The following is a 26,848-nucleotide window of genomic DNA, read 5'->3' on the forward strand; positions in this document are numbered from 1 at the left end:
TTTCTGACTCTTCAGCCCACTCTTTTATTTGCTGCTTTCTGTCTCTTAACTATTTACCCTGAGTTTTAACACGTCACATGAAAATGTAGTGGTAGAGTGTTTGTCTTGCCAGCAGCCAACCCACATTCACTCTCTGGGCACATTTTGGTTACCTGATAACTGCCAGGAGTGATACCTGAGCTTTTCTAGGTGTGACCCAACAACAACAAAAACCCAAACCCCAGAACCTCCTTAGGTAAAGCCAAACAAAGCAACCTAACTGACTGGGAAATAGACCTTTTTTTTTTTTTTTTTTTTTTTTTTTGCTATTTTGGGTCACACCCGGCATGCTCAGGGGTTACTCCTGGCTCATGCACTCAGGAATTGCTCCTGGCGGTGCTCAAGGGACCATATGGGATGCTGGGAATCAAACTTGTGTCGGCCATGTTGACTGCGTGCAAGGCAAACAAACGCCCTACCCGCTGTGCTATCACTCCAGCCCCCTCCCCACTTTTTTTTTTTAATCTTTTAGCAATATCTTTTGTAGGGTTGGAGAGCAAGCCCTACTAGGTCTTATCCCTGAGTGCCATGCCAGGAGTAAGCTCCCAAGCACACGACCGTGTCCCCAAACAGAACACAATAACAACAAAGCATTTTCTCTTTTGGTGCCTCCGGGTTCTCCCATCTTGGTGCTTGCTTTTGGGGGACCATTTGGTACTCGGGATTCATCTGGGGTCATTTGCATGCATGGCAAATGCCATACCACTTATAATTTCCCTCCAGCCCAGATTGCTAGATACATTGTGTCAGATAGGTGAGTTTGTTTAATACAACCCATCTATTCAATAATCTGAATATTTCCCTATTTCTCACTTGAAACCGCTTATCTTTGCTCAGCTTTATACTTGTCAAGTCATGAGACTCCTTGAAAGTTCTGATAGCATTGGAGAAAATAGCATTGCCTCTTTCTGCCATTCTTAATTAAAATGAAAATGATTTTAGGAACCGGGAGCCGGCCTAAAGGACAGCAGCTCCGACTTTGATCTCTAGCACTGCGTGGTTGGTTGAGCACTGCTAGGGAGGAGTTGAACCCGACAGCCAGAAGTAGCCCCGGCATGGCTGGGTGTGGCTCAAGAGAAGGAAAAAAGAAAGAAAATTATTGTGTTTCTGTTCAGTTTCTTTGACTCCTGGGCCCTGGCTTTGTGATTGAGCAAATGCTTTGCATGCACGAGGCCCTGGGTTTGATTCTTGTTAACAAAGGTATGAAAAGAGAAGGAAGGAATGAGGTCTTTCTTTTATCCAAGAACTGGATTTTGTTGTTGTTGTTGTTGTTGTTGTTGTTTTTATTGTTGGTTTGGGGGCCACACGCGGCAGTGCTCCGGGGTTCCTCCTGGCTCTACACTCAGCATTCTCTCCTGGTGGTGTCCAGGGGACTATCCGGGATAGCATCTGGCTGTCTGCAAGGCAAGTGCCCTGCCCGCTGAACTGTCTGTCTGGCCCCAGCATCTGAATTGTTTGTTAGTCAAGATAGAAATGCGGAATTGGAGGGGCTGGAGAGATGGCCGAATGGGCAGAATCCCTGCTTTCATTCCCTGCCCTTGCTTCCTTGAAAGCTGGAGGAGCCTCAGAACACTGCTGTCACCAGGGAGAGGGGGCACCCAGATGTCCTGAGCGCTACTTGGTCGAAGCCTCCCCTTAGGAAAGTGATTGTGGGGGCCAGAGAGATAGTACAATGGGGAGTGCGTTTGCCTTCCACATGCTGACCCAGGTTCGATCCCCGGCATCCCAGATGGCATTCCTTAGTGCAGAGCCGGGAGTAACCCCTGAGTATCACTGGGTGTGACCCAAAAAGTTTTTTTAAAAAAAAGTGATTCTGTACTTCACCTTATCTCCATTTGAATGTTGATTAGAACTATAGCCCCAAAAAGCTTCTTCTCAAAGTAATTCTTCTTACAGGAACCACTTGAAGGGGAGTGATTATAACAGCATAGCAGTGGTGAGCAAGCATCGTGTGTATAACATAGTTTTTATTGTAGTTATTTTTTGTTTTTGCTTTTGGCCCACACCTAGCAGTGCTCAGGGCTTACTCCTGACTGCTTAGGGATCAGTTTTGGTGGGGCTCAAAGGATAAGGGGTGTTCCCCTAGTTTCAGGGTTTTGGGTTTTGTTTGTTTGTTTTTTGAGCTGGGTATTGAACTGCAGGGCCTCGTTTGTATAAAATTTTAATTTTGGGGTCACACCCAGTGGTGCTAATCTCACTCAAACCTACATCCATTAATTATCTCTGGCCTACTTTGTTTTGGTGGGGTATACCTGACTGCAGGGGAGTGAGTGTGGGTCGGGAATGGGGGTGTTATTCCTGTCATGTGTTCGAGACACCGTAAGTAGTGCTGGGGATTGAACTGGTGTCAGAAGTGTGGAATGTCTTCTTTGAAGGTGGAAATTTAGTGATTTTACTTAATTAAGGTATTCAGTTGTTGTTTTAGCTCTTGTCTGGTTTTTTTGGGGGGGGGGTCACATCTGGCAATGCACAGGGGCTACTCCTGGCTCATGCACTCAGGAAACATTCCTGACGGTGCTTGGGGGGCCGTATGGGATGCTGGGAATCGAACCCAGGTCGGCTTCGTGCAAGGCAAATGCCCTACCTGCTGGTCTATCACTTCAACCCCCTCTTGTTCGTCTGTTTTCTGATATGGGGCCATGCCAAGCAGGGCTCGGGAGACTATATGTGGTACTGGGGATCTATTGTGGGTCAGTCGCGTGCGAAGCAAGTTCCTTACCCACTGTACTATTGCTCGGGCCCACGAGGTAACGAGTTCTCCAGTATTTATTGACTTAGTTTTGGTTTCAGGGACCACATCCAGGAGTGTCAGAGCTTACTCCTGACTGTGCACTCAGGGGTGATATCTGGTGGGCTTGTCCCCCAAGAGTACAGGAGACTGAATCCAGATCAGCCGCATCTGAGGCGAGTGCCCAGTTCCTGTACTCTCTCACCCAGCCTGCACTCACGGATGCATTTTATTTTTATGTTTTCTCTTTCTTTGTTGTTGCGGTTACTGAGGACACATACTTGGTTGTGGTGTTCTTGGGAGTCACAGACTTGGTTGTGTGGTGCTTGCACATGTCAGCCATGGTATGTGCAAAGGGTTTCACACTTTTTTCAGCTGAGGAATCCCAAATGGTAGCATTGCTAGGACTGCCTGTGTCTTACGGGGTGGTATTAAGGACAGACGTCCCCGCCTCCTGTCTGCAAGGCAGGTACTCTACCACCATTCTTGCGCCCTGCAGTCATTTTAATTTGTTTGTTTCATTTTGGGGCCACATCTGGTGGTCCTTGAGGGCTGCTCCCAGAGTGGGCCGTATGGTGCTGGGGTTGACCCAGGCTTGGCTGCACGCAAGGCAAGTGCCTTAACGACTGGACTCTATCTGTAGTTTGACCTGTAGCTTTATAAAATCAAATGATTTTTGCTAATGACTGATTGGAAAAGATGGTTTCAAACGGTTTCTCTTTTTTGAACTAGATGTGATGCTGATCCTTCGGCCTTAGCCAACTATGTTGTTGCACTGGTGAAGAAGGACAAACCTGAGAAAGAATTGAAGGCCTTTTGTGCAGACCAACTTGATGTCTTTCTACAAAAAGGTAATATGGATCCTCATCCAAATATTTGGGTAAACCTGTAAAATTGAGACTTTGGGGGTAGAGAGTATAGAGATGAAGGTGCATGACTTGCACGTAACTGACCCTGGTTTGATTCCCAGCATTGTATCTGGTCCCCTGGGAACCCCCAGGGGTGACCCCTCAATTCAGAAGTAGGTAGCTGCCGTGCACAGTTGCTCCACACCTCCCAAATTCAAAACTTCCTCATAAAGACTTGAAGATAGAAGGAAATAAAATGGTTAGAGTCTTTTGAATACTTAACCTTATCCATTCATATTTATCATGCGTTTTATTTATTTACTTTTTGGTTTTGGGGCCTCACCTGGCAGTGCTGCAGGCTTATACCTGGCTCTGCTCAGGGATCACTCCTGGTGAGCTCGGGACTATCTGGGCAAGCTCTCTGCCCACTGTGTAATGTGTTTTGTCCACTGTACCTTATAATGTATTTTATTTTTTATTTTTATTTATTTTTATATGTATTTTGCTTTTTTTTTTTTTTTGCTTTTTGGGTCACACCCAGCATTGCACAAGGGTTATTCCTGGCTCATGCACTCAGGAATTTCTCCTGGCGGTGCTTGGGGGACCCAGTGGGATGCTGGGAATCGAACCTGGGTCGGCTGCGTGCAAGGCAAACGCCCTACCTGCTGTGCTATCTCTCCAGCCCCTTATAATGTATTTTAGCAGGAACTTTACCCATTCCTTTTCTGCTCTCTCCTCTGTTGAAACACGGATAGCTGTGATCCCTTTTAGGAGACTGGATCCTTTGTGGTTTGTGGCAATGTGTAGTTGATTATTAGGATTTGGGGGGGATAATTTAAGGATAATAATGAAGTTGCTTATAATTTTGTTTGATTTTGGTTTTGGGGTCACACGCAGGTGGTACTCAGCTCTTACTCATGGCTCTGTGCTCAGGGATCACTCTTATAGATTCAGGGTGGTCATACCTGGGTAGGCCAAGTGCAAGGCAAGTGCCTTATCCTTTTTTACTATTTCTCTGGTCCTGAAGCTGCTTATTCTGTTAGTTTTGTTTGGGGGCACACCCCAGCAATGCTCAGGACTTATTCCTGGCTCCGAATTCCAGTAGCCACTCCTGGTGGTGCTCAGGGACACCAGGGATGGCAGGGATACAGCCTGGGTCAGTTGTACGCCAGGCAAGTACCCTACCCACTGGGCTATCTCACCAGTCCAAGCTGCTGCTGCTTTTTAAGATTTTTCACCTTTTTCTTGGTGGCAGAGATTGAGTCCAGGTCTCATTCGTGCAAGTTATGCCCCTCACTGTTGAGCCACATCCGCGAAGTTTGGAAGTTCCTTATTGCCATTTATCAGGGCAGTGGGGCTGTTTCTTTTTAACCCACTTTTGGTAATGGTTGCTTAATAATCAAGAAAAGATTGCCATTGTTCTCTTTATGCATTTAGCATCACATCTTACGAGCTTTTCCTTTTTATGGTCCATGGAGGTCCTTAGAGGCATCCCCTGCTGCTTCTCTACTTTTCTGTTGTCTGTCTTCTTTCTTTCTCTCTCTCTTTCTCTCTCTTTCTTTCTTTCTTTCTTTCTTTCTTTCTTTCTTTCTTTCTTTCTTCCTTTCTTCTTTCTCTGTTACCCTCTCTCTCTTGTCTGTCTCTCTCTTCCTTTCCCTACCCTCGCCTCCCTCCTCTGCCATCACCTTCCCTCCCTTCCTTTCCTTTTGAGGGGTTCCTACCTGGCAATGAGTAATACCTTAGGCCAGAGCAATAGTACAGCAGTTAAGGCACTTTTACTTACCTGCATCCTCCGATCTCTGTTCAGATCCCGGGGACCACATAAGAGCCTGGAATAGCCTCTGAGCACTGCTGTATATGGCCTCCAAACTAAGAAAAAAAATTTGATTTAAAAAAAAAAGCCAGAGAGGTAGTACAGAGAGTAAGGTTTTTGCTCTATATGTGGCTAACCCTGGTTTGATCCCTGGCTCCACTTGTGGTCCCTGGAGCATTGCCATGAGTGATCCCTGAGTGCCTCTGGGTATGACCAAACACATCCTATCCCCAAGGGAAAGAAAAATTAAATTGACATTTTAGAACTAGGCACTTATGTAAAATGTGTATTAATGGCAGTGTACAGAAGCCTGTATACTACACTTTGGGGGAGGATGGGTTTGGGCCACACCCGGTGGTGCTCAGGGTTTACTCCTTGAGCTCCGCACTCTGGCTCTGCACTCAGGAATCATTTCTGGCGGGATCAAGGGGCCATATGGGGTGCTGGGGATCAAACCCAGTTCAGGGGTGTGTAAGGCACGTGCCCCACGCCCTACATGCAGTACTATTGCTTTGTTCTCCCCGCCCCCCGTATACCACAATTAATATGTTCTGTAGCCGTTGTCTAGGTTATGACCAGTGATAATTATTTAAGTCTGATTTGAATAATAAATATTTTGACATTAGTGTTTTAAATGAATTCATGTTTCTCTTATCTAATTTGAAAATGTTACAAAATAGAATAGCCTTTAAATAAAACTTTTCCTCCCTCCCTTCGGGTTCCATCTGGCAATGCTGGGAGATCACATATGGTGCTGGGGTTTGAACTGGGGTTTGCCTCTTGCCAGGCAAATGCCTTAACCCCATTGTCTCTCCCATTCTGGCAGCATCTGTTTCATTGTTGAAGGAGGTTTCTCCAGGGGTGCTCGGGGGCACTGATGCTATACCCAGCAGGTGTTGGGAGGCTGTATGATGCCAGGGGTCAAACTGGGACCTTGAGTATACCAGGTGTGTGCTCCAGCTCTTTGAACTGTCTCCTTAAAATTTTTTTAATTTATATTTTTGGCTTTCATAAAATTTTTTTAGGATTATGCAAATGTAAATAAATTTTAAAAAATTTTAGTCTTAGATCTTTGAACTCCAGGTGCCAAGGTAGAGCATAGTCTACCCTGCTTCCGTCCCCGGGACTGCCAGACGTGATTCCTGAGCCGAGACCCACCATAAGCCCTGAGCACATCAGCTGTGCTCCAGAAGCCAAAAACAACAAAACGCTTTTGAAACATGATATTACCATTGCTTATTTTTTATTTTTGGGTCCTACTTGCAAGTGTTTGTGAACTGTTCCTGGTCCTGTGCACAGTTGACCATGTGGTGCCAGGGCTTTGCACATAGAAAGCATGAACAATAACTCCTTGAACCGCCTCCCTGGTCCTCACTACCTTACTTCTCATAATTATTGTGTATTTTATTGTATGCTTGTCCCAGTTTTAGATTTTATTTGTGGATATATAGACGTACACACACACACTTTTTTGTTTTGTTTTTGTGCCACACACTGCAGTGCTCAGGGTTTACTTTAGGTTCTGCTCAGGGGTAACTCCACTCTTGGCAGCGCCAAGAGTGCTGGGATTGAACCTGATTAGGCCTCAGGTGAGGCAAGAGTGTTACCTGCTGTACTATTTTCTCTGGCTTCTGTTCCCAATCTTGCACTGTTGGAATCTTTTACTGGCAAGTAATCTTGCATGAATTAATTTGTATATGTACTTTGTTGAAGAGTTTTTATTATTATTATTATTTGTTGTTGTTGTTGTTGTTGTTGAAGAGCTTTAAAAAGCCAGAATTGGGGTCCAGGGTGCTAGCTCTGAGGACTGGTGGTGCATGTTTTGCATGTTTGATGCCTAGTACCTCCTGGGCCTGGGAGCACCATCAGGAGCAAGCCCGGAGCAGCAAGCTGTGCGTAGCTCCTCTAAGTACTGCCATTCGTAAACCTGGAAAGAGAATAAAAAACACACAACAAAACGAAAGTCAAAAAACCCAGAGTTTGGATTCTTTTCCATAAGAGTTCGACATATTTTGCACGGAGCTATAATACAGCGGCTAGGGCATAGCCTTGCACGCAGCTCACCCAGGGTTGATCCTCGGCATCACATATGGTCCCTTGAACACCACCAGGTGTAATTTCTTAATGAAGAGCCAGGAGTAACCCCTGAGCACGCTGGGTGTGACCCAAAAAAACAAAAAGAGACATTTTTAGTCCTACCCTTAGTATATGAGATATCTCACTTTGCTCAGCTTTGCCAATGGTGTATGTTATCTCACTTTGAAAAAATTTTTGTGTGTGTGTTTGACACTTAAATGTTATTTCTTCTCCTTAGAAACTTCAGGTTTTGTGGATAAGCTATTTGAAAGTCTCTATACTAAGAACTACCTTCCACCTTTGGAACCAGTTAAGCCTGAGCCAAAACCACCAGTCCAAGAGAAAGAAGAAATTAAAGAAGAGGTAATCTACTACAAGGTTTCTTTTGCTTTGGGGGACTTCTTAGATAGTATTGTCAGTCTCATTCTTAGATGAAAGTTACCCTTAGAAGTAATAATCTATTGGTGAACGTGTCTGGGTTTGAGGTATGAGCCATGTTCTTTATCAGTAATCCTTGCTTCTTGGACTTGAAGAATTAGGAACACGTTACATGCTTATATAGAGATATTACAGTATATCTAGGAATCCAGAGGCTTTTCACCCAGTGGCCTGTTTTGTGTCTGCCACTCACGGCAGTACTGGGGACTGCTCAGGGCCTCTGAGGTGGTACTCCTGGGAGCACTTGGTGCCGAGGTCAGACCCTCGTCTTCCACAAGCAGGGTATTTGCTTGAGCCATTCAGGCTCTCTCTTGGCCCTATCCAGTGACTTGTAGAAAACAAAAAATTTATTTATAAGCATACAGACTCTACTACTAATAAAGGGAAGCCTCAAGAAATCATTAATTTTCGTATAAAGATATCATTTTCTTAATTTTATGGTGTTTTACTATTTTTTTAAATGATGTTGTTTTATGATTTTTTTTATCTCTTAGTTTTCTCTAAAAACTAATTTTATCTCTTAGTTCTTACCCTCTTTGCCTGAAGATTTTTTGGACTTTGTTTTGGCCTTATCACTCCTGAGTGGGCTTAGGGGATCATATGGGTGCTGGGAATTGAAGTCAGGTCTGCCATCTGCAAGGCAAGAGCTGTACCAGCCATACTGTCTCTCTGGCCCCCATACCTTATTTTGTCACAGGGAGCTTTGTGGAGCCAGGTGTCGGGGGCACATCTGGGCACCTGTGTCCTGCATGGCCCATCTCCAGACCCGAATTCTCCTACACTTAATAGATGTAGACCATGGATGCTGTTGTGAGTGTCCTATAGCTTCTGTCACTCCTTGTGGGTGTACAGTGACTTATCTTTCCTCTCTAGTCTTAGTAGGAGCCATTCTGCCAGGCTCAGATGAGAAAGGGAGCTGTTTTATTTTTCGTTCTGCCGTCACACCCAGCAGTGGTCAGAGTGACCCTTGCCGTGTGCTCAGGAGTGACCCCTGGGGCTGCTTAGGGGACTGTCAGCTGTGCTGGCGAACGTATTGGGGGCAGTGGGATGCAAGGCGAGTGCCTTAATCCCTGTACTATTTCTCTGGTCCAATTACTGTTTATTTTAAATAGTTAATATACTGTCAGCATAGGATAAAAAACGAAAAGGTGCTTTTATAACACTGACGTTTTGGTGCATGATCTCCCCCCACTCCCATGACAGGTTTTGAATCCAGGACTTGATGCACGCAAGACAGGTGTTTTATTTCGACCACGAAGGGCATTTCACATAGTTCATTTGTTGTTGTTTGTTGCTTTGGAGCTTTTCCAGCACAGTCCTCGGGGGTTGTTCTGGTGGTTGGGGGAAGTGGGGGCTTGTGATGCTGGGGATCAGTCTGGACCTCCAGGGTACATGATGACCCTTTGAGCTGTTTCTTTGGCTCTGCCTTTTCATATTCATATACTAGTAGGATCTATGTGTGTGTGTGTGTGTGTGTATCTAATTCAAAAACTATAAGGCAATATTTTGCCATGTAATTCATTCCCGTTTAAAAGTTTGATTAATTGAGGAAACACTTATCTTTAGCTCTGAAAAATTCTAGAAAATTAATTAAAAATAGAAAAGTGTAGGGGCTTGGGCTAGATGCTTTGCATACTGGGGTTGGGGGCTTTGTTTCTTCCGCAGCACCACATGATCCCCTGAGCACTGTGCAAGGAGTAGCCCTCCTTCTCCAGCACTGTTGGGTATAGCCCCCAAGATCAAAATAGAAAAACAGAGACTTTTATTTATTTGCTTTTTGGGTCACTAGTGATGCTCAGGGGTTACTCCTGGCTCTGCTTTCAGGAATTACTCCTGGATGCTAGGGATTGAACCCAGGTCGGCTGTGTGCAAGGCAAACGCCCTACCCGCTGTGCTATCGCTCCAGCCCCAGATTACTTTGTTTAAATTTTTTATTATGAACATGAGATAAATTAGAATAATATGAATAAGCACCTGTTACCATTCAGTTTCAGTGTTCAATATTCTGGCTCTGCCTGCAGGGATCACTGCTGACAATGCTGGGGGACCATATGAGGTGCCAGGGATAGAACCTAAACTCCTTAACCTCTGTACTATCTTTCTGAGCCTAGATTTGAACACTTCTGCATTAGATGGGCACTTGTTAAACTCTTGCAAATGACTCCTTAAGAGTAAAAAGACTGTATTTTGAGATTACGGACAGTACTCAATTTAAAGACAGTAATCTATTTAATAAGGACAGTAATAAAAAGATGATTTCTCTATTTCTGTTTAATTTTTTAAAAAAGAAACACTGAGGACTGGGGAGATAGATCTCTCTAAACAGGTGGTATGGTCCCTTGAGGTGGTAGTAGCGTACACCCTTCCCCCAGCATCCCTGGGTGTGGCACAAAATGAAAGAAACCTTAATTTTTTTCATTAATTACAGAGCTTTTTCTGCTGTTAGCAAATAGTTGGTTATAGGGGCTAGAGAGATAGTACAGTGGGTGGGGCTCTTGTCTTACAGCCGACTGGGGTTAGATCCCTGGCACCGCATATGGTCCCCTGAGCCTTGCCTGAGTGCAGAACCAGGCATAAGCTGTAAAAGTTCCAGATGTGGCCCCCCCAAACCAGAAAAGCTGGTGAAAAAATTAACCTATTAGAGTGAACATAGACAAAGGTGGAGGGAAGTGATGATGTGGTGTTAGAATGTTGTACGCACAGTTGTAAATCACAGTGCCCAAGAGAAATAAATACAAAAAAAGAATTAACCAGCCAATTGCTATTAATGTTATTTCAGGATTTTCCCCCTCCGTACTAGGGATTGTATCAATTTTTGCTCTCCCTTTAGCCTATTTTTTTTAAGTATGTACAGTATGTAATTAGACTTATTTCTGTGTTTGTGCTCTCATGTACCAGAGTGTCAGGTAAATGGTTCTTTTCAGTGTATAGAGGGACCGTTCTTGTTGCTAATGAATGTTTTCTTACAGGTATTTCAGGAACCAGCAGAGGAAGAACGAGATAGCAGAAAAAAGAAGTATCCTAGTCCCCAGAAGATTCGTTCTGAATCTAATGAGCGAAGGTTTGTGTTTGTTTTTAATTAGGACGAAATCACTTCTTTAGTTACCGTAAAAGATTATTGAAGGGATTTTTATGTGCCAGCTTTTCTCTCTCCACCCCCCAGTTGATTAGAGTTGCCCCTCTTCCTTCTGTCCTGTCAGGTTTTTGTCTTTGACATCCTTTCTCTTCCTCTTATAAACAATAATCATGCTGCTCTTTCCCCAAGAGCTCCGGGGTGGGAGCAGTCTCCTTAGAGAATATTAACGAAATGTTCCATTTGATTAGGGGTGCTTCTGTGAAATCATCCATAATGTTTTATTTTGCAAATAGTGCAGTTTCTATGTTGATTCATCAGCCTGCCTTGGAAAGATTGGTCTTTGTGTGGAAAAACTAACTTTGGAGCCCTTTTTTTTGTTTTTTTTTTCCCCTTTCTAGTTTTAAATGTGTGTTTTCCCCCTACACCTCTCCATACTTTGGATTCACCTTTTTTCTTCCCTACCCGGCGTAGTTGAGGGAATGCTTTTCTTTTTATATACTGGATGAGAGAAATATTATGTGGTAGCTGTACAGCCTTCTGAAAGCGCAGAAAGGTTATGCATTTGGATAGATCCAGCAGAGTATTTTATATTGCCGGCTTGTTTGCAGACTTGCAAATTTCCGTAGTGTACATATGGCTTTTATATCGGTGTATTATAGACCACGTGAGAAAAAAAGAGAAGATGGCAAGTGGAGAGACTATGACCGGTACTACGAGCGGAATGAGTTGTACCGTGAGAAATACGACTGGAGGCGAGGCAGGAGTAAGAGCCGCAGTAAGAGCCGAGGCCTGAGTCGCAGTCGAAGCCGCAGCCGGGGGCGCAGCAAAGACCGGGACCCGAATAGGAATGTTGGTGAGTGGATGGTCTTCTTACCTTTCTTTATCATAGGGTGCAGGGCATTTCTTGAAAGGTAAAAGGTAACTTGTGAAAACTGGAACAGATTTTTAAAAAATACTTGTGACAAAGAGCAGTACTTGGGACAGAGTCAGGAGAATTTGACTAGAAAGAAGCTGTTCATAAGTATGGTAATTCTATCTAGACATAGGTTGTTCTGTATAATTGAAACAAAAGTCCCCCAATCAACAAATGTGTGTCGGGAAGTCTTCCTCGCTCCCTCTCTGCTTACCCCTCACCTCTATCAAAACGGGACATCGTTTGGCTGTCAGGTTGCCTAGAGTTTATAAAGTATAAAAAGAAAAAAAGTTTAGATAATGTATCATTGTTGTCCAGGAAGTTACTCGGAAAACAGTCTTATTAAATGTCAGTGGAGAAATGGGCCTTTATTGGTTGTGTGTTGATGTGGATTCCATAAGGTGATTTCATTGAAGTAATTAAGATGGCACACTGTTGATGGTCCTGTTTTAGGATATATTAATAGAGAGAGGCCTTTGAAATCTAAATAGCTTAGTCCATGAACTTTGCCGTTCTCGCCTTCTTTTTCTGAGAAAGTAGACGGTTGAAGAACCGATCGGTCAGCTCCACTTGTGTTCTTGTTTTCCCTCTGACCCTAAAGCAGAACACCGGGAAAGATCAAAGTTCAAGAGTGAGAGGAATGACTTGGAGAGCTCCTATGTGCCTGTGTCCGCCCCCCCTCCGAGCTCTTCCGAGCAGTACTCCTCGGGGGCGCAGTCTATCCCCAGCACTGTGACCGTGATTGCACCTGCGCACCACTCGGAGAACACCACGGAGAGCTGGTCCAATTACTATAACAATCACAGCGCTTCCGACTCTTTTGGCCGGAACCCACCACCAAAAAGGCGATGCCGAGATTACGATGGTAAAGATTCTCTTCTCTCTTCCATCTTACCCCCCGGAGTAGCCGTAGCCGTAGTTCAGGTTGTGTTAACAGGGATGAACGTGCAGGAGATGCTCTCTTTCGATATTGGCTGTGTTCTTGTATTAATTCATAGGTATAGGCAACATTCTTGACCGACCCTTTTCATTTTCTGTTGTCGTTGGTAACTTAGTCATCCACGATACTCGGTAGGCGGTAGGAATTGTAATTTCTTTGTGAGGTGTTCAGTCCTGGGAATAAGTCGAACAATGTCTAAGCTCTCCGTTTTGATTAACTGACTTTGTTTTCGGATGAATCAATCTGTGTATGTGACTTTGCTTTTTATTATGGAAATTCTTAAAAATTTATAGGAGGTGACAAAAGAACATAATTGACCCTCGTGTGTCCCTGAGCTCAGCAATTATTCATTCAACAACTCAACAATTGTTCACTTAGACTTTTCAGGGCGGGATTTCTGTGCAGTGCTCCCAGAGGCCCTGTGGGCTGCTGGTAGGGTGTGAGGCCCCGAGGATGTGGGGCTGGGGTGGCCTGGGGCCCTCTGGGAGAACTTTGGCAGTTGCACCCCGCAGTGTCATGGGGCCGCGTGGTGCTGGTTATTAGTTTCAGACCAGGGTTGGCCGCTTCTAAGGCAGTTGCCGTAACCCCGCACCGTGTCTGAGATACGGTCTACACATGGACCGTGTGTGTTTCCACGCAGGAAGCCCTAACCTCTTCACTATCTCCCCAACCCTGTCTTTGTGGCAGGTGGGGGCCAGGGAGGAGGCCCCACACCTGGCTCTGGGCTGGGGACTTGCAGGGACTGTTCTTGGCTCTGCTTTGCGAACCCTGCTATTGCTCAAGGAAGCCCTATGCAGCGCCACAGATTGAACAGGGTGGGATCCACCACACGCAAGGCAGAGCCTTAACCGCGGCACCAACTCTCTGGTCCTCTTAGTTTTTGATTCTTGTTTTTTTCTCACACTCCGCAGTGCTTAGGGCTTGCTTGTGCCCAAGTCCAGGGCTCACTCCTGGCAGTACGGGGACGTGTGCAGGGCTAGGGTGGGCTGCCTGCCGAACAAGCACCTAATGCCTGTGCTACCTCTCTGGCCTCCTGCCTCCGTTCTGTTTTCATTTTGCTTTGTTTGTTTCTGGGTCACCCGCCCGGCAGTGCTCAGAGGTTACTCCCGGCTCTGCACTCAGGAATTACTTGTGGTGCCAGGGACCTAACTCTGGTCGTCTGCATCAAACACGCGCCCTACCCGCTGTACTTGCTGTCCAGCCCCACATTCTGTTTGAGATAGGAAAGATCAAGCTGTAATTCAGGCCTGATCTCACTCTCACCCCTGTCTCCCTATCACAGGGATCTTCCCAAGGCCAATTTCATGTTCCCAATTTTTTAATATATCTTTCCAAGCATAGTTTGTACCTATGTGCATAAACAAACACGTCTTCACATCCTGCCCCACTTTTTACATAAATGTTTTGCATAAATGCCCAGGATATTCTTCTCATTCTTTGATGTGGTGTTTTTTTATTAAACAACATTTTTCTGGCAGTCATTATTAATTAAAAAGGAACTTTGTAATTTTTTTTTTTAAAATACATGTATATGTACTTTTGGATGTTTTAGATGTTTTTGTTTTCGGGTCACATCCTATAGTCTTCAGGACACCCTCCTGGTTCTCTGCCTAGGAGTCACTGGCTCGGGGCAGTATGTGGGGCACCATATACAGTGCCTGAGATTCAGTCGGGTTCGGCTGCGTGCAAGGCAAGCACCTTAACCACTGTTGCTCCAGCCCTGAGTTGAAAGTTTGAAAATATACCTGAATTGTGCGAACTTCATGATGAATGACTTGATCTGATCGTGACTGGTTACCTGTTCTTAAGCCTATTTTTTTCTATCTTGACAAGTAAATCACATAGTATAAACTGCAAAGCGTACACCTGCTTCTACCTCGGGGACATGTCATGATTAATAGAATTAAAATTAAGACTTTAATTGGGGAGTAAAAAGAACACTGTAAATCAGATTGGTAGGTTTTTCAGGAACTTTTTTAGTTTGTATTCTGAACTTTTAAGTAGTCTTAATTTTAAGTTTTTTCTTTTTAAAAACATGGTTGATCAAAAGAATTTTAATTCAAAACATTGGTTTGGGGGCCAAAGTGATAGTACAGTGGGTAGGCCTCTGCCTGCTGAGTGGCCAGTCAAGATTCAATCCCCAGCACCACATATGGTTCCCCAAGCACTGCCAGGAGTAAGCCCTGAGCACCACTGAGTGTGACCCCAAAACAAAATTGGTTTGGGGTCTGGAGTGATGTTACAGCGGACAGTGATGTTACTTGCCTTGTATGAGGCCAACCAGGGTTCGATCCCCAGCACCACGTAGAGTCCCCTCCAGGAGAGCAGAGCCAGGAGTAAGCTCTGAACACTGCCCGGTATGGCCCCAAAACCAAAACCAATAGAAATTAAGCGTTGGTTCAAGTTTCAGGTGTATATCTTCGCACTGAACACATACCACGTGTATGCCATGTCATGCTCGCCCCCTCCCCCCCGTTTGTAGTTGTCGTCCACTGCCCACTTGCTGACCCTTCCGTTGTTGTAGTCTCCCTCCCTCAGTCCCCTCTGGTAACCGCCTTAGAGTTTTCTTTTATTCTTACAGAAAGAGGATTTTGTGTACTTGGTGACCTTTGTCAGTTTGATCATGGGAATGATCCCCTGGTTGTTGATGAAGTCGCTCTGCCAAGTATGATTCCTTTCCCTCCACCTCCTCCTGGACTTCCTCCTCCACCACCTCCTGGAATGTTAATGCCTCCAATGCCAGGCCCCGGCCCCGGCCCCGGCCCTGGCCCCGGCCCTGGCCCTGGTCCCGGCCCGGGTCCCGGCCCAGGTCCTGGCCACGGTATGAGACTTCCAGTTCCCCAAGGACATGGGCAGCCTCCACCCTCTGTTGTGCTCCCCATACCAAGTAAGTATATGTGCAGTGAATATTGTGTTCTTCTGCTTTTGGACCATGTCTTGTGGTGTTTGGGGGCTACTCCTGGCAGTCCTGGGGGAACCATACGGTGCTGGGGATGATCTGGCTAGTTGGTTGCATGTTAAGAAAGCCAACATTTTATTATTGGGTTGTTGGTGGCCAACGTTGCTCAGGGGTATTAATTAACTCAGCTCAGGAATTGGCCTCTATGCGATGCTGGGGATTGGAGGGGGGTCGGTGGGGTGCATGGCAAATGCATGAACCCCTGTACTGTCTCTCTGGCCCTGGGGACCCAACATTTTAAAGATATTCTGTGGGGTGGAGAGATAGGACTGAGGGTAAGGCTCTTGTCTTGCCCACAGTTGACTTGGGATAGATTTCTGGTACCATATGATGGTCCCCTGAACCCGCCTGGAGTCATCTCTGAGCACAGAGCCAGGAGTAAACCCTGAACACCACAGGGTGTGACCACCCCAAAAACACTAGGGGGCAAAAAACCTAGAAAATAAACCCACAGTAAAAGATATCTTAGTGTGTGAACATACTATTTAAATTTTTCCCCCTTTTTTCCTGGTTTTGGATTGTACCTGGCAGTTGATGTTTATGGGCCACTTCCTGTTCATGCCTCTGGATTCACTTGTGGCTGTGCTCAGGGGTCCATGTTGTTCTTGAGCTTAGCTTTCACATTTAAAGCGTGCACTCCGCTTGCCTGTTGATTGCTCTGCTTCCACCTTCTTGGGTTTTAGTATTATTTTTTGGTTACATATAAACTTGACATCAGTGCTTTTCCCCCGTCCCTGGCTTATTTGCTCACTAGGGTCTAGGTCTACACAAACTGTGTAATAGTTTGTGTGCAGTTGGCCATGGGACTTGCCAGCGGTCAAACTCTTTTAACTTGTTTTACTTGCACACTTGTTGGCTAGATGTTGCACTCATTAGTTGTGCTTACACATGTCCTTGTCGGGTTGCTTATCTGACTAGAGTATTTGCACGTTTTTAGTTACGCTTGCAGAAGCCTGGGTGTGCAGCGCCCACATTTTGTTAATGGCGGTCACTAAGAGCACGAGTGATGGGACTGCTCACTGCTCTCCACACACTGCGGGCACCGGAGAGCCAACTCAAGGCCTCTTGCTGGAGTCATGCCTTTTCTCCCCTCTTTGGGATATTTTGGGGGGTCACACCCTGCTGTCCTCAGAACTCTGCACTCAGGGATCACTCCTGGCGGTGCACAGGGGACGCATCTGGCACTGGGGATGGATGAATGTTAAGGCAAACACCCTACCTACCACACCCCCTCTGGGTCCCGCCCTCTGCATTTAATTCCTTTTACTTTTGAGCTACTCTAGGCTGTGCTTAGGGCTTACTTCTGGTTATGTGCTCAGGCGTCACTCCCCATGGTGCTTGGGAGACCAAGGATTTTTACATAAGTTATTTATGCTCTACCTCTTACTTTTTTCTGTAGGACCACCCATAACGCAGGCAAGCTTGATAAACAACCGTGACCAGCCTGGGACAAGTGCAGTGCCCAATCTTGCACCCGTGGGAGCAAGACTACCTCCTCCTTTACCCCAGAACCTCCTGTATACAGTATCAGAACGTAAGTTTGATGCAGAGTTGCTGGGGAAGAGACAAGCACATTTTCTCATACTTTTAGAATAGACAGTTAATATCTATACTTAGGAATTGTGTCAGATAAATCATGCTTACATTCGCAAGGCCGTTTGCTGTGACTATGCTATCTATTTGTATTTTAATTTCATGTGATAGTAAGAGAAAGACAAGGCCTTTTATTTGGGTAACGTCTCAACGGTAGAGGCTTCTGTTAAAAAATGTGCTTCTCTAAATTTTCTGAAGCAGAAGAGTGATAGGTAAGTATAGGCAAAAGGTCAGATAAAATATGCTTATTAGTCGTTATCTTGTATGCTGAGCGAAAGATAGAACACATCACTTTGGTAATATTCAGTGGCTAGACTGTTGGTAAATTTGTCTTATTTAATGTGTTTTTCTTAAATAGAATTCTCTTACATTTTCTAGATGCTTTTTCTGTGGTGCTTTTATTTAATTATTGACTTTTGTGTTTTGGGTGCCACTCCTGGTGGTGCTTGGGGGTTGCCGTCTGGTGCTGGGCCTCGAGCCCAGGCTCCCTGCTCGCACAGCACACACTCAGCCCACTCAGGTACTTCCTTGGCCCCTGGTGGTGGTTTTCAGTTTACTACAGCTTTTGGAAATGTATTTTCCAGAAACATAAAAGCTGATCGGCTATTTTTAAAGTGTGATGTTGCAAGATTTTTTTTCCTAATGAAGATCTAGGTGACATGGATATATGTTCATCCATGTGTAATTGTATCTGTCGTAAAGTTTGTTTTGCTTCCTCAATATTTCTCCATCTCTCTCATGTCGCGGAAAAATAATTCAGCAAATGTTCGACTCATGTTTCTGTTGCTTACTGTCAGTGTGACTTTGGTCTGGTAATTTCTATATCGTTCTGCTCTTCTGTAAGTTGGAAATGCTATTATCGACTTCATCAAGGTTCCTTTGAGGAATAGATGTATTAAGGCACCTAGAATAGTTCCTGACATCTAGTCAGCTATAAATAAGGATAGAAGAGTATAGTGTAGTTATCATTGTCTTCCTTTTTAAAAAAAAAATTTAATTGAAGTACCTAGATTTATAATACTTTTCATCGTACTTTTTATGCCTTAGTCATTGTCTCCTTAAAATTTTGCTTTTGTGAATGAAACCCATCAGTGTTTCTTTGTCTCTGCCGCCTGCCATCCTTTCGTTGCTAGTGACACTAATGCTCACCTGCTCACCATGTTTTTCTTCATATGCCTGCTGAGTCATGTTTTTTTTCTTCATCTGCCTGCTTTATGTCCTCTTAGGGGAACTGTTCATCACCTTTCGGGGTGGTTAGTTTGTTTTCTTTACTTCCCCCTGTATTTTGGGCCATGCCTGGCTGTGCTGAAACCTTATTCCAGGTCCTGCTCTTAGAGGTGCTGGGGGGAGGGGTGGGCAGCAGGCACTGCTGAGGATCGAAAATGAAAGACGAGCGCCTTAACTTTAGACTTCTTTTCCTGCCTCAGTTTTTTGTTGTTGTTCATCTTTCTGAGAGTTTTATGTTGGAAATTATGCGTTATCGGATGTATTGTATGCAAAGACTTTCTTCCATTTGGTTGGGTGTCTTTTTATATTAGCCCAATTTCTTTTGTCATTTGAAACCTTTTCAGTTTGATGGAGTTCCTTTTATTTTTTTGTTTATCCCTCTGAAATTACATCATTGAAGACACCTCTGGGATCTATACTGTCCTACAGACATTTTTTTGTTTTTGTTTTTGGACCACGTCTAGTAGTCTGGGCTTACTCCTGGTTCTGTGCTCAGGGGGTCACTGCTGTTGATGGAGGGGATCAAACTGGAGTTGGCTGCTTGCAGTGCAGGCTCCGTAACCCCGGCCCTGATCTCTACCTCCTTGGAGTTTTGTTGTTTGCTAATTCATAACTTAATATTCTTTCTCTGAAGAAGAATAAACTATCTGGTATTGTCTTTGACTTAGTTCATTTAGCATAATCGGCTCAAGTTCATCTGTTTTGTCCCAAATAGTGCATCTTATTTATTTATCTATATTTATTGGCTTTTGGGCCAAACTCAGCAATGCTCATGGCTTGTTCCTGGCTCAGTGCTCAGGCAGGGATCACTCTTGGCAAGGCTCAGAGACCGTGTGGGGTGCTGGGGATCGAACCCAATTGGTGGTGTGAAAGGCCAGAGCCCTCCCTGCTGTGTTTTCCAGCTGCTGTAAATCAAGCTGAGTTTAGCATTAGCTTTAAGGTGTGCCTTGTATGCTACTGCTGGCTGCAGGGCCCTGGGTGGTCCCTCGGCACAGCGCCAGGAGTGGTCCTCAGCACTGCTGAGCGTGGCCTGCAGTCCACCCCACCCGCCTTCTTTCTGTTGTTTTTCTTTTTGCATTTCAGAATTTCCTGTATTGCCCTGACAAAATCACGGAAATTTTATATTTTACTTTGAGTAAAGACTATTTTTAAGACTACATAATTAATCATGTAAATATATCAAGCAACAGTGTATAGATGAATTATTTAAATAGGAACGTGAATTTAGGATGTTTGTAACTTGAAATAATTCAGTCACTCTCAGTGCTGACCTAAGGTAAATTTAGTTAGTATTAATTTAAGTCTGAGTTGGAGCAATAGCACAGCGGGTAGGGCATTTGCCTTGCACGCAGCCGACCTGGGTTTGATTTCTCCGCCCCTCTCAGCCTGGAAAGCTACAGAGAGTATCCCCCCTGCACGGCAAAGCCTGACCAACTCCCCGTGATATGCCAAAAACAGTAACAACAAGTTTCACAGTGGAGACGTTACTGGTGCCTGCTCGAGCAATCGCTGAACAATGGAAGGACAGTGCTATAATACAGTGCTACAGACTTTTTAAGTCACCAGGGTGGCCCAAGTGGTTCACTGTACATATGGGGACCATATGGGATGCCAGGGATCAAACCTGGCAGGGCAAGTGCCCTCTCCACTGTACTGTTTCTCTGGCCCCTTAATTTCATGCTGTATATAGTATTGGGTTGACTTCTTTCTGTTTTATAAAGATTGATCAGTATATGCAGGGTCAGTATATGCCTGACCATTTAAAAGGTACTTTCAGCTGCTTCCTGTGATGGCTGCCTAGATCTCTTTGTTTCTTTGGGGGTTATAAAAGTAAGATTTTTTTTTCTTTTTGGGTCACACCCGGAGATGCACAGGGGTTACTCCTGGCTCAGCACTCAGGAATTACCCCAGGCGGTGCTCAGGGGACCATATGGGATGCTGGGAATCGAACCTGGGTCGGCCGTGTGAAAGGCAAATGCCCTACCCGCTGGGCTATCGCTACAGCCCCAAAGTAAGATGTTTTAATTTATAGTTTACATTTACTCACAGGCATTCTAACAAAGTAAAGCATGGTTGTATTCTTAACATTTTTGATTTCATGCGTTTTGGAGCCATACCCAGCAGTGCTCAGGGCTTTTTACCTCCTGGCTCTGTGCTCAGGGATCACTGCGGTGGTTCAGTTGCCATTTACAGTTCTGGGATTGAACTGGGTGGGGTTTGCTGCTGGCAGTGCAAGTGCCTTGGCTGCGGAACTATCTTGCCCAGCCCCAGCCTTTTATCTTGCAACCATTTCTTTGTGAAACAGTATATAGAAGGTTTATTATGTGTTCAAGAGATTCAGGCTTCATTTGAATAACATACTGTCTTTCTGAAGCATTTGAATATGTGTTCTTTGTCACTTGTTTTATAAAGACATTGTGCAGGGGCTATAGTACAGCAGGTAGGCGGCTTGCCTTGTGTGCAGTTGGCTGGCGTACTCCAGATAGTCCCTGGAGCCCGCCAGGAGTGATCGCTGAGTGCAGAGCCAAGCACTGCTGGGTGTGGCCCAGAAACCAAAAAAAGAAGAAAAAAAGAAGTTGTGCAAGCTAGTTTGAGTCTAGCCTTCCAGTTTGCTTTGAGAGTTATTAATTAAGTGCACTTGGTACACTGAGTTACTGTATCATGAATTTAAACTAGTCATATATGTTAGGTACTGAGCTTGTACTTTCATTGCACTAAAGAATCCTCTGCGGTTGATCTTTTTTTTTTTTTTTTTGCTTTTTGGGTCACACCCAGTGGTGCACAGGGGTTACTCCTAGCTCTGCGCTCAGGAATTACCCCTGGCGGTGCTCAGGGGACCATATGGGATGCTGTGAATCGAACCCGGGTCGGCCGCGTGAAAGGCAAACGCCCTACCCGCTGTGCTATTGCTCTAGCCCCTGTGGTTGATCTTTTGAAAACCTATTTTTCAGATAGTTGAATGGTATTTTTTGTTTGTTTCTATGTGCTCCCAGATGTGCTTAGGGATCACTTCCGGCAGGGTTCAGGGAATAGTGTATGGTGTCAGAGATGGAATCTGGGGTGGCTGCATGCAGGGTAAGAGCGCTCCCTGCTGCACTTTCCTTTCGCCGTGTTGAATAGTATTTTTGTAAAGTAATGATTGAATGATCCATCCCTCCCCATGTGCAGTTCTCGGGGCTTTCTCCTGGCTCTGTGTCAGGGAGCACTCTTGGTGGTGCTCAGGCAACTTTATGTGGTGCTGGACACCATGCATGCCGGGCAAGCACCTTACCCACTGTACTGTCTGCCAGCCCCATGAATAAGCTCTTCTAATTTCAAAAGGGCTGGTGTTGTGGTCTGCTCTATAATGGTTTGTTAGCTCTTCCTTTGCTCCCTTTGTAGGAAGAGCACTATATTCACGTTTGGCATATCTGTTTTTCTTTGCATTTACTACGAAATCTAATAGTGGTATTGTGGTTTGTCTGTGTATTACAGCTCCTCAGAACTTTTACAGACATTTCATCATGTAAAAGATACTCTAAATTTATTTAGCTTTCATCACCTTGTGAATGTCTCACTTTAGGTACAAAATACTGAGTAAATCTTACTAATAGTTGGTAGGGAGAAATCAGTGAGAAAAAGGTAGCATTAAGTGACCAGTGCTGGGAGTTGTACTTCGATACTTTTAATCTTGTTCTATACAGTTTGACTCTCTCATGTCTGACATGCTTGTGTCAACGTATGTAAACACTGAAGGTGCTTTCTTTTAAAAAATGGCTCTTACTATCTGAGGTCATTTCATGTGTAGTGTTGGCTAGTCTGTTTACAGGGGGAGTGTGTGTACTTTTCCCCTTTCTCTGTATTTGTTACTCATCTGTTCGTGGTGTAACACATATTCACTGTTATCTCATTTTTTTCATTTGAACATTTCTCGTTCTTTGTATGAGCATGCTTGTGGTGGTCTCCTGCCCTTCCCCCCCCCCCCCCCCCCCTTTTAACTTCTGACTTGCAAACCTACTTTGTGCAAACCTGACATTATGTGTTAGGGAGAGTGGTTTTAATCTTTCAAATGGGAGTGACAGTAATAATATCTACATATCTCATTGGATACCAAAAAAAAACCCCTCAAGTGACCTGATCTGGTAGATTGTTCAGTTTTTAAGTGAAATGAGTAGTTGTTTGACTTAAGATGCTAACCACCAGAGATGTTGCTGTCATACTGTTTCTCCGTCTTTCTTTCGGCTTGGCTGCATCCTAACCACGCGCATGTCTGCTGCTTGGGTTAGAAGGGCTCTCGGCCGCCTCCCTCTCTCCTCATTGATGTGAGTTTCCTGCTGAGAAGCTTTTGACTCTCACTCCCAGCTGCCCTCCTATTCTTTCTCTCTAGGACAGCCCATGTACTCTCGGGAACATGGCGCTGCTGCATCTGAGCGACTTCAGTTGGGGACACCGCCTCCTCTGTTGGCAGCTCGTTTGGTGCCACCTCGAAACCTCATGGGATCCTCCATTGGGTACCATACCTCAGTCTCCAGCCCCACCCCTCTCGTCCCAGGTAAGCTGCAGGTGACCGGCCATTGCCTCTCTCTTCTTCCATACTGTGAGCTGCCCTGCCTCTTCTGGTACCTGGCAGACGATTTCCGTGAAAGCTCTTCGGTATTTTTATTTTCTGTTGCTCTGCTTCTTTGGTCTGTCCCTAGTGACCGTTAGATGATTAGGCCTCCTGTGTGTCTGTCATCTCTGGTGTCCTCTGTATTTATTTTCAGTACCTCGGTAACAAAAGTCATGCTGGTTCCTTCAGCTCGTTTCTACTCTGGTCTGTAGCAAGAGGATATCTACTCTAATCGGTTAGTTATACAGCATGAGAGAAACTCGATTGATTTCTCTTTACAACAAAACAAAAGCATCTGGTTTCTTGCTGATCATGATATGCTTCCCCTGACCCCCTTGCCCTTGGTATGGATTGAAGTGAGGAATAGAGAGTCTTGAAAATTCTTAAATCCTATCCACAGGTACATTTTTATGATCTTTGGAGTGCTTGTGGATATTTTATGAGGTTTTAATGTTTCTTGCTTTGCTTTTAAATCTCAGTTTGTCCTAATTGACTACAGGACTCATGTCTTGGGGGTTCTTTGTATTCTCAGGAATAATAGAATAACGCTCTTTGGTAATATAATTCTTTAAAACTCTGTAGCCTTTAAATATAGAGATTTTCTACCAGGAGTATCAAATGGTAACAAAACTTTTTAATTCATCATTTGTGAATCTAATACTCTGAGCTCTAGAAGTGATTGACCTGTAATTAAGATAAGAGTGCATCTTACAGCTGAAACAATATGAATGAGGATTTTTTTCCAGTGAGGACCAAAAAGGCTTGAGCTTTCACATCACAGTCGTGAAAGTCAGTCAGTTTCTACCCTTTTCGTTTCATGTAGGATGAAGACAGTATATGCCATTTGGAGCACTAACAAAATAGTTTTGGAATTCTAAAGAATAAACTTTTGGTTGTAGAGAAAACAAAGACGTGATTTAAAAGTCTTGATGAGAAAATTGGTGCTAAGATACTGTCTGTTCTCATATATATAAAATATATTTGGCTGTTTAAAATCTGTTTTCTGTAGAACCGGCTTTTGTCTCTCCAGTTCCTGTTTTGGGGCTGTGCTAGCTGTACTCAGAGCTTACTCCTGGCTTTGTGCTCAGGGATCACTCCTGATGGGCTTGGATGACCATACGGGGTATTGGGGATTGAACTTGAGTTAGCCTTGTCTGCCCGGCAAGCTCCTTACCTATCTCTTTGTCCCCTCTCTGTCCAGTTTTAAGTCTGGATAACCTTGGGGTCAGTTGTGGCTCATGGCTAGAGTCCAGGCCCTGCATCAGTAAGGCCCCGAGTTCAGTTCCTTGCACCACACACACAGAAATGCAGATGACAAAATTATGGATTCCTTCCTCCCTCATCTAAATACTACCTAGGAATTATGATTCTTGATAGCAGAAGAAATTTAGTCAGTTCTTTATGGGTGGTATTAGTATATGTAAAAATTGTACTCAGTGTACGCTTTGGGGAGGGTAGTACACAGAGGTACAGGGGTTAAGATACTTGTCTGTCAGGCTTCTAGCCATGGTTTCATCCCCTGCCTTACATGGTCCCTGGAACACAAATGGGAACAACCCTGAACACAGCCGGGAGTAGCCCCCAAGCATAACTGGGCATGGCCCAAATTCTGTTTCCCTGAACCCCTAAATACACGTTTGTGTTTGGATCCAGGGAAGTCATGCAGAGGGCTAGGGAGCCTTGTATACCCAGTCCAAGTTTAGTGCCGGGCATCATGTGATCTTCTGAGTACTACTTGGTGTGTCCTGGGCAGCTGTCCAGCACCAGCCCTGCACCCCTAGGCTGAGCCTAGAACCATCCGGCCTGCACAGGACTGCCGAAAAGGGGCCCTCCAGGTCCTGTGAGCACTTCTTGGAGCTCCAGAAAGTTTAGTGGGATAAAAATGAGAAGGTAAATCTGGATAGGAACATTTTTATTTTCTTCATTTCCAACAGGTGTTGTGTCTATACTGTAACTCAAAGAGAATTTACTATGGATTAAATTGATGCATCTTAAAAAAATATTCCTGTTTTGTAGTTATGATGAGTAGTTATTTAACTTTAAACGTTCTTGATTTGTGATATGATGGAGCTTTTTTTCCCACCCTCAGATACGTATGAACCGGATGGTTATAATCCAGAAGCTCCTAGTATTACCAGTTCTGGTAGATCTCAGTACAGACAGTTCTTTTCAAGAACACAGACACAGCGTCCAAATCTGATTGGCCTAACATCTGGAGATATGGATGCAAATCCAAGAGGTGAGAATGCTTTGAACTTTTGCTACTCTGGGCTACAGTGCTTGGGGGACTGGACGGTGCCTGGAATTGAACTGGGGTCTGCTGCATGCGAGGCAAGAGCTTTAATCTCTTATCTTACCTTTCTTGCCATAAATGTGTTTTTTGGGTTTGACTTGGGTTTGACTTTGGGTTTGACTTGTTTTAGCTATGTGAGTTAAATACTTCACTTAAAATTCTCTAAATGCAATGCATGTTTGTAAATGTTAATTTTTGTTTCCAACAGCTGCTAACATTGTCATCCAGACTGAACCTCCAGTTCCCGTTTCAATTAATAGCAACATAACCAGAGTAGTTCTTGAACCAGATAGCCGAAAAAGAGCGCTGAGTGGTTTGGAGGGGCCACTCTCAAAGAAACCTTGGCTGGGAAAGTAAGATTTTTTTGCTGATGAGTAACTTCTAATTGGTGTTTCCTTATTCTTTTGTTTGCATTAGTAAAGTTACTGAAGTCAGGGTTATGTTGCCGATTTTCAAACTGTGTGCCTCAAATTTAGAATACTAAGGCAACAAACACTAGAGTGCTTAAAATGTGAATAGCTTGGCATGGAGAAATTGCTCAGAGGGCTGTGTGCATGCTTCGCCCGGGAGAGACCATGGGAGTGATCCTTAGCAACTGTTGGGGTACACCCTGACCAGAGGTGATTGTGATCCAACAAAACAAGATGGAAAAAAAAATACAGGAAAACTGACAGTTTTCATAGCAGATGGAGTAATTTGTCCTTACTGATTGTATATTAATGCCTTATTATTTGTTAGGCCTGATTGTATATTAATGCCTTATTATTTGTTAGGCCTGATTGTATATTAATGCCTTATTATTTGTTTTGTTTGGGGGCTATGAGTGTTCAGGGACTGTACTTGAGTGTTGTGCAGGGGTTACCCCTGGCAGCAGTCAGGGTACTATATCAGGTGCTGGTGCATCCTACACACAAAGCGTTTGTTCTAGCTCATCGACCTTTCTCTCTAGTTCTACTTTGATGTGTTCGGGGCTACATCCTGCGGTGTTTGGGTGTTACTTCCATCTCAGTACTAAGGGGAGTGCTACCGGAGGTACTTGCAGGATGGCCAGGGATCAAACCCAGGGACCCCATATGCAGTGTATGAATTCCAGCCCTTTTACTATTTCCTGGGTCCAAGAATTATTCCCTAGAAATGAATAGAAAAGAAAAAGTTCTCTACTTTTGCAGAGGTTGAAACATAAAGCATAAATAAATGTTTCATCTTTACCTTAATGTTAAGATTTCTTGATAATTATAGTTGGTCTTTTTATCACATAGTTTAGCATAGTCTCAACTTGGTCTCTTTTTAAAAAATTTGTTTTCATTATATTTTGTT

The 26,848-nt window shown here is 44.4% G+C and overlaps 1 protein-coding gene across 2 annotated transcripts in view; it reads left to right on the forward strand.

The window, feature by feature from the left end:
* Positions 1-26,848, forward strand: part of RBM27 (RNA binding motif protein 27) — a 59,458-nt gene that overhangs the window by 13,779 nt on the left and 18,831 nt on the right. The window contains exons 2-11 of one of the 2 annotated variants that reach the window (XM_056116711.1): positions 3,500-3,618; positions 7,743-7,867; positions 10,912-11,003; positions 11,678-11,871; positions 12,533-12,796; positions 15,453-15,758; positions 17,230-17,364; positions 23,017-23,181; positions 25,328-25,477; positions 25,740-25,884. In XM_056116711.1, the coding sequence (XP_055972686.1) occupies positions 3,500-3,618; positions 7,743-7,867; positions 10,912-11,003; positions 11,678-11,871; positions 12,533-12,796; positions 15,453-15,758; positions 17,230-17,364; positions 23,017-23,181; positions 25,328-25,477; positions 25,740-25,884 (1,695 nt within the window). The remainder of the gene's footprint in view (positions 1-3,499; positions 3,619-7,742; positions 7,868-10,911; positions 11,004-11,677; positions 11,872-12,532; positions 12,797-15,452; positions 15,759-17,229; positions 17,365-23,016; positions 23,182-25,327; positions 25,478-25,739; positions 25,885-26,848) is intronic. The other variant, XM_056116712.1, reaches the window with a different exon arrangement.

The sequence above is a fragment of the Sorex fumeus genome, unplaced genomic scaffold, assembly GCF_029834395.1.
Source record: "Sorex fumeus unplaced genomic scaffold, SorFum_2.1 ptg000033l, whole genome shotgun sequence".
NCBI classification, from domain to species: Eukaryota; Metazoa; Chordata; class Mammalia; order Eulipotyphla; family Soricidae; genus Sorex; species Sorex fumeus.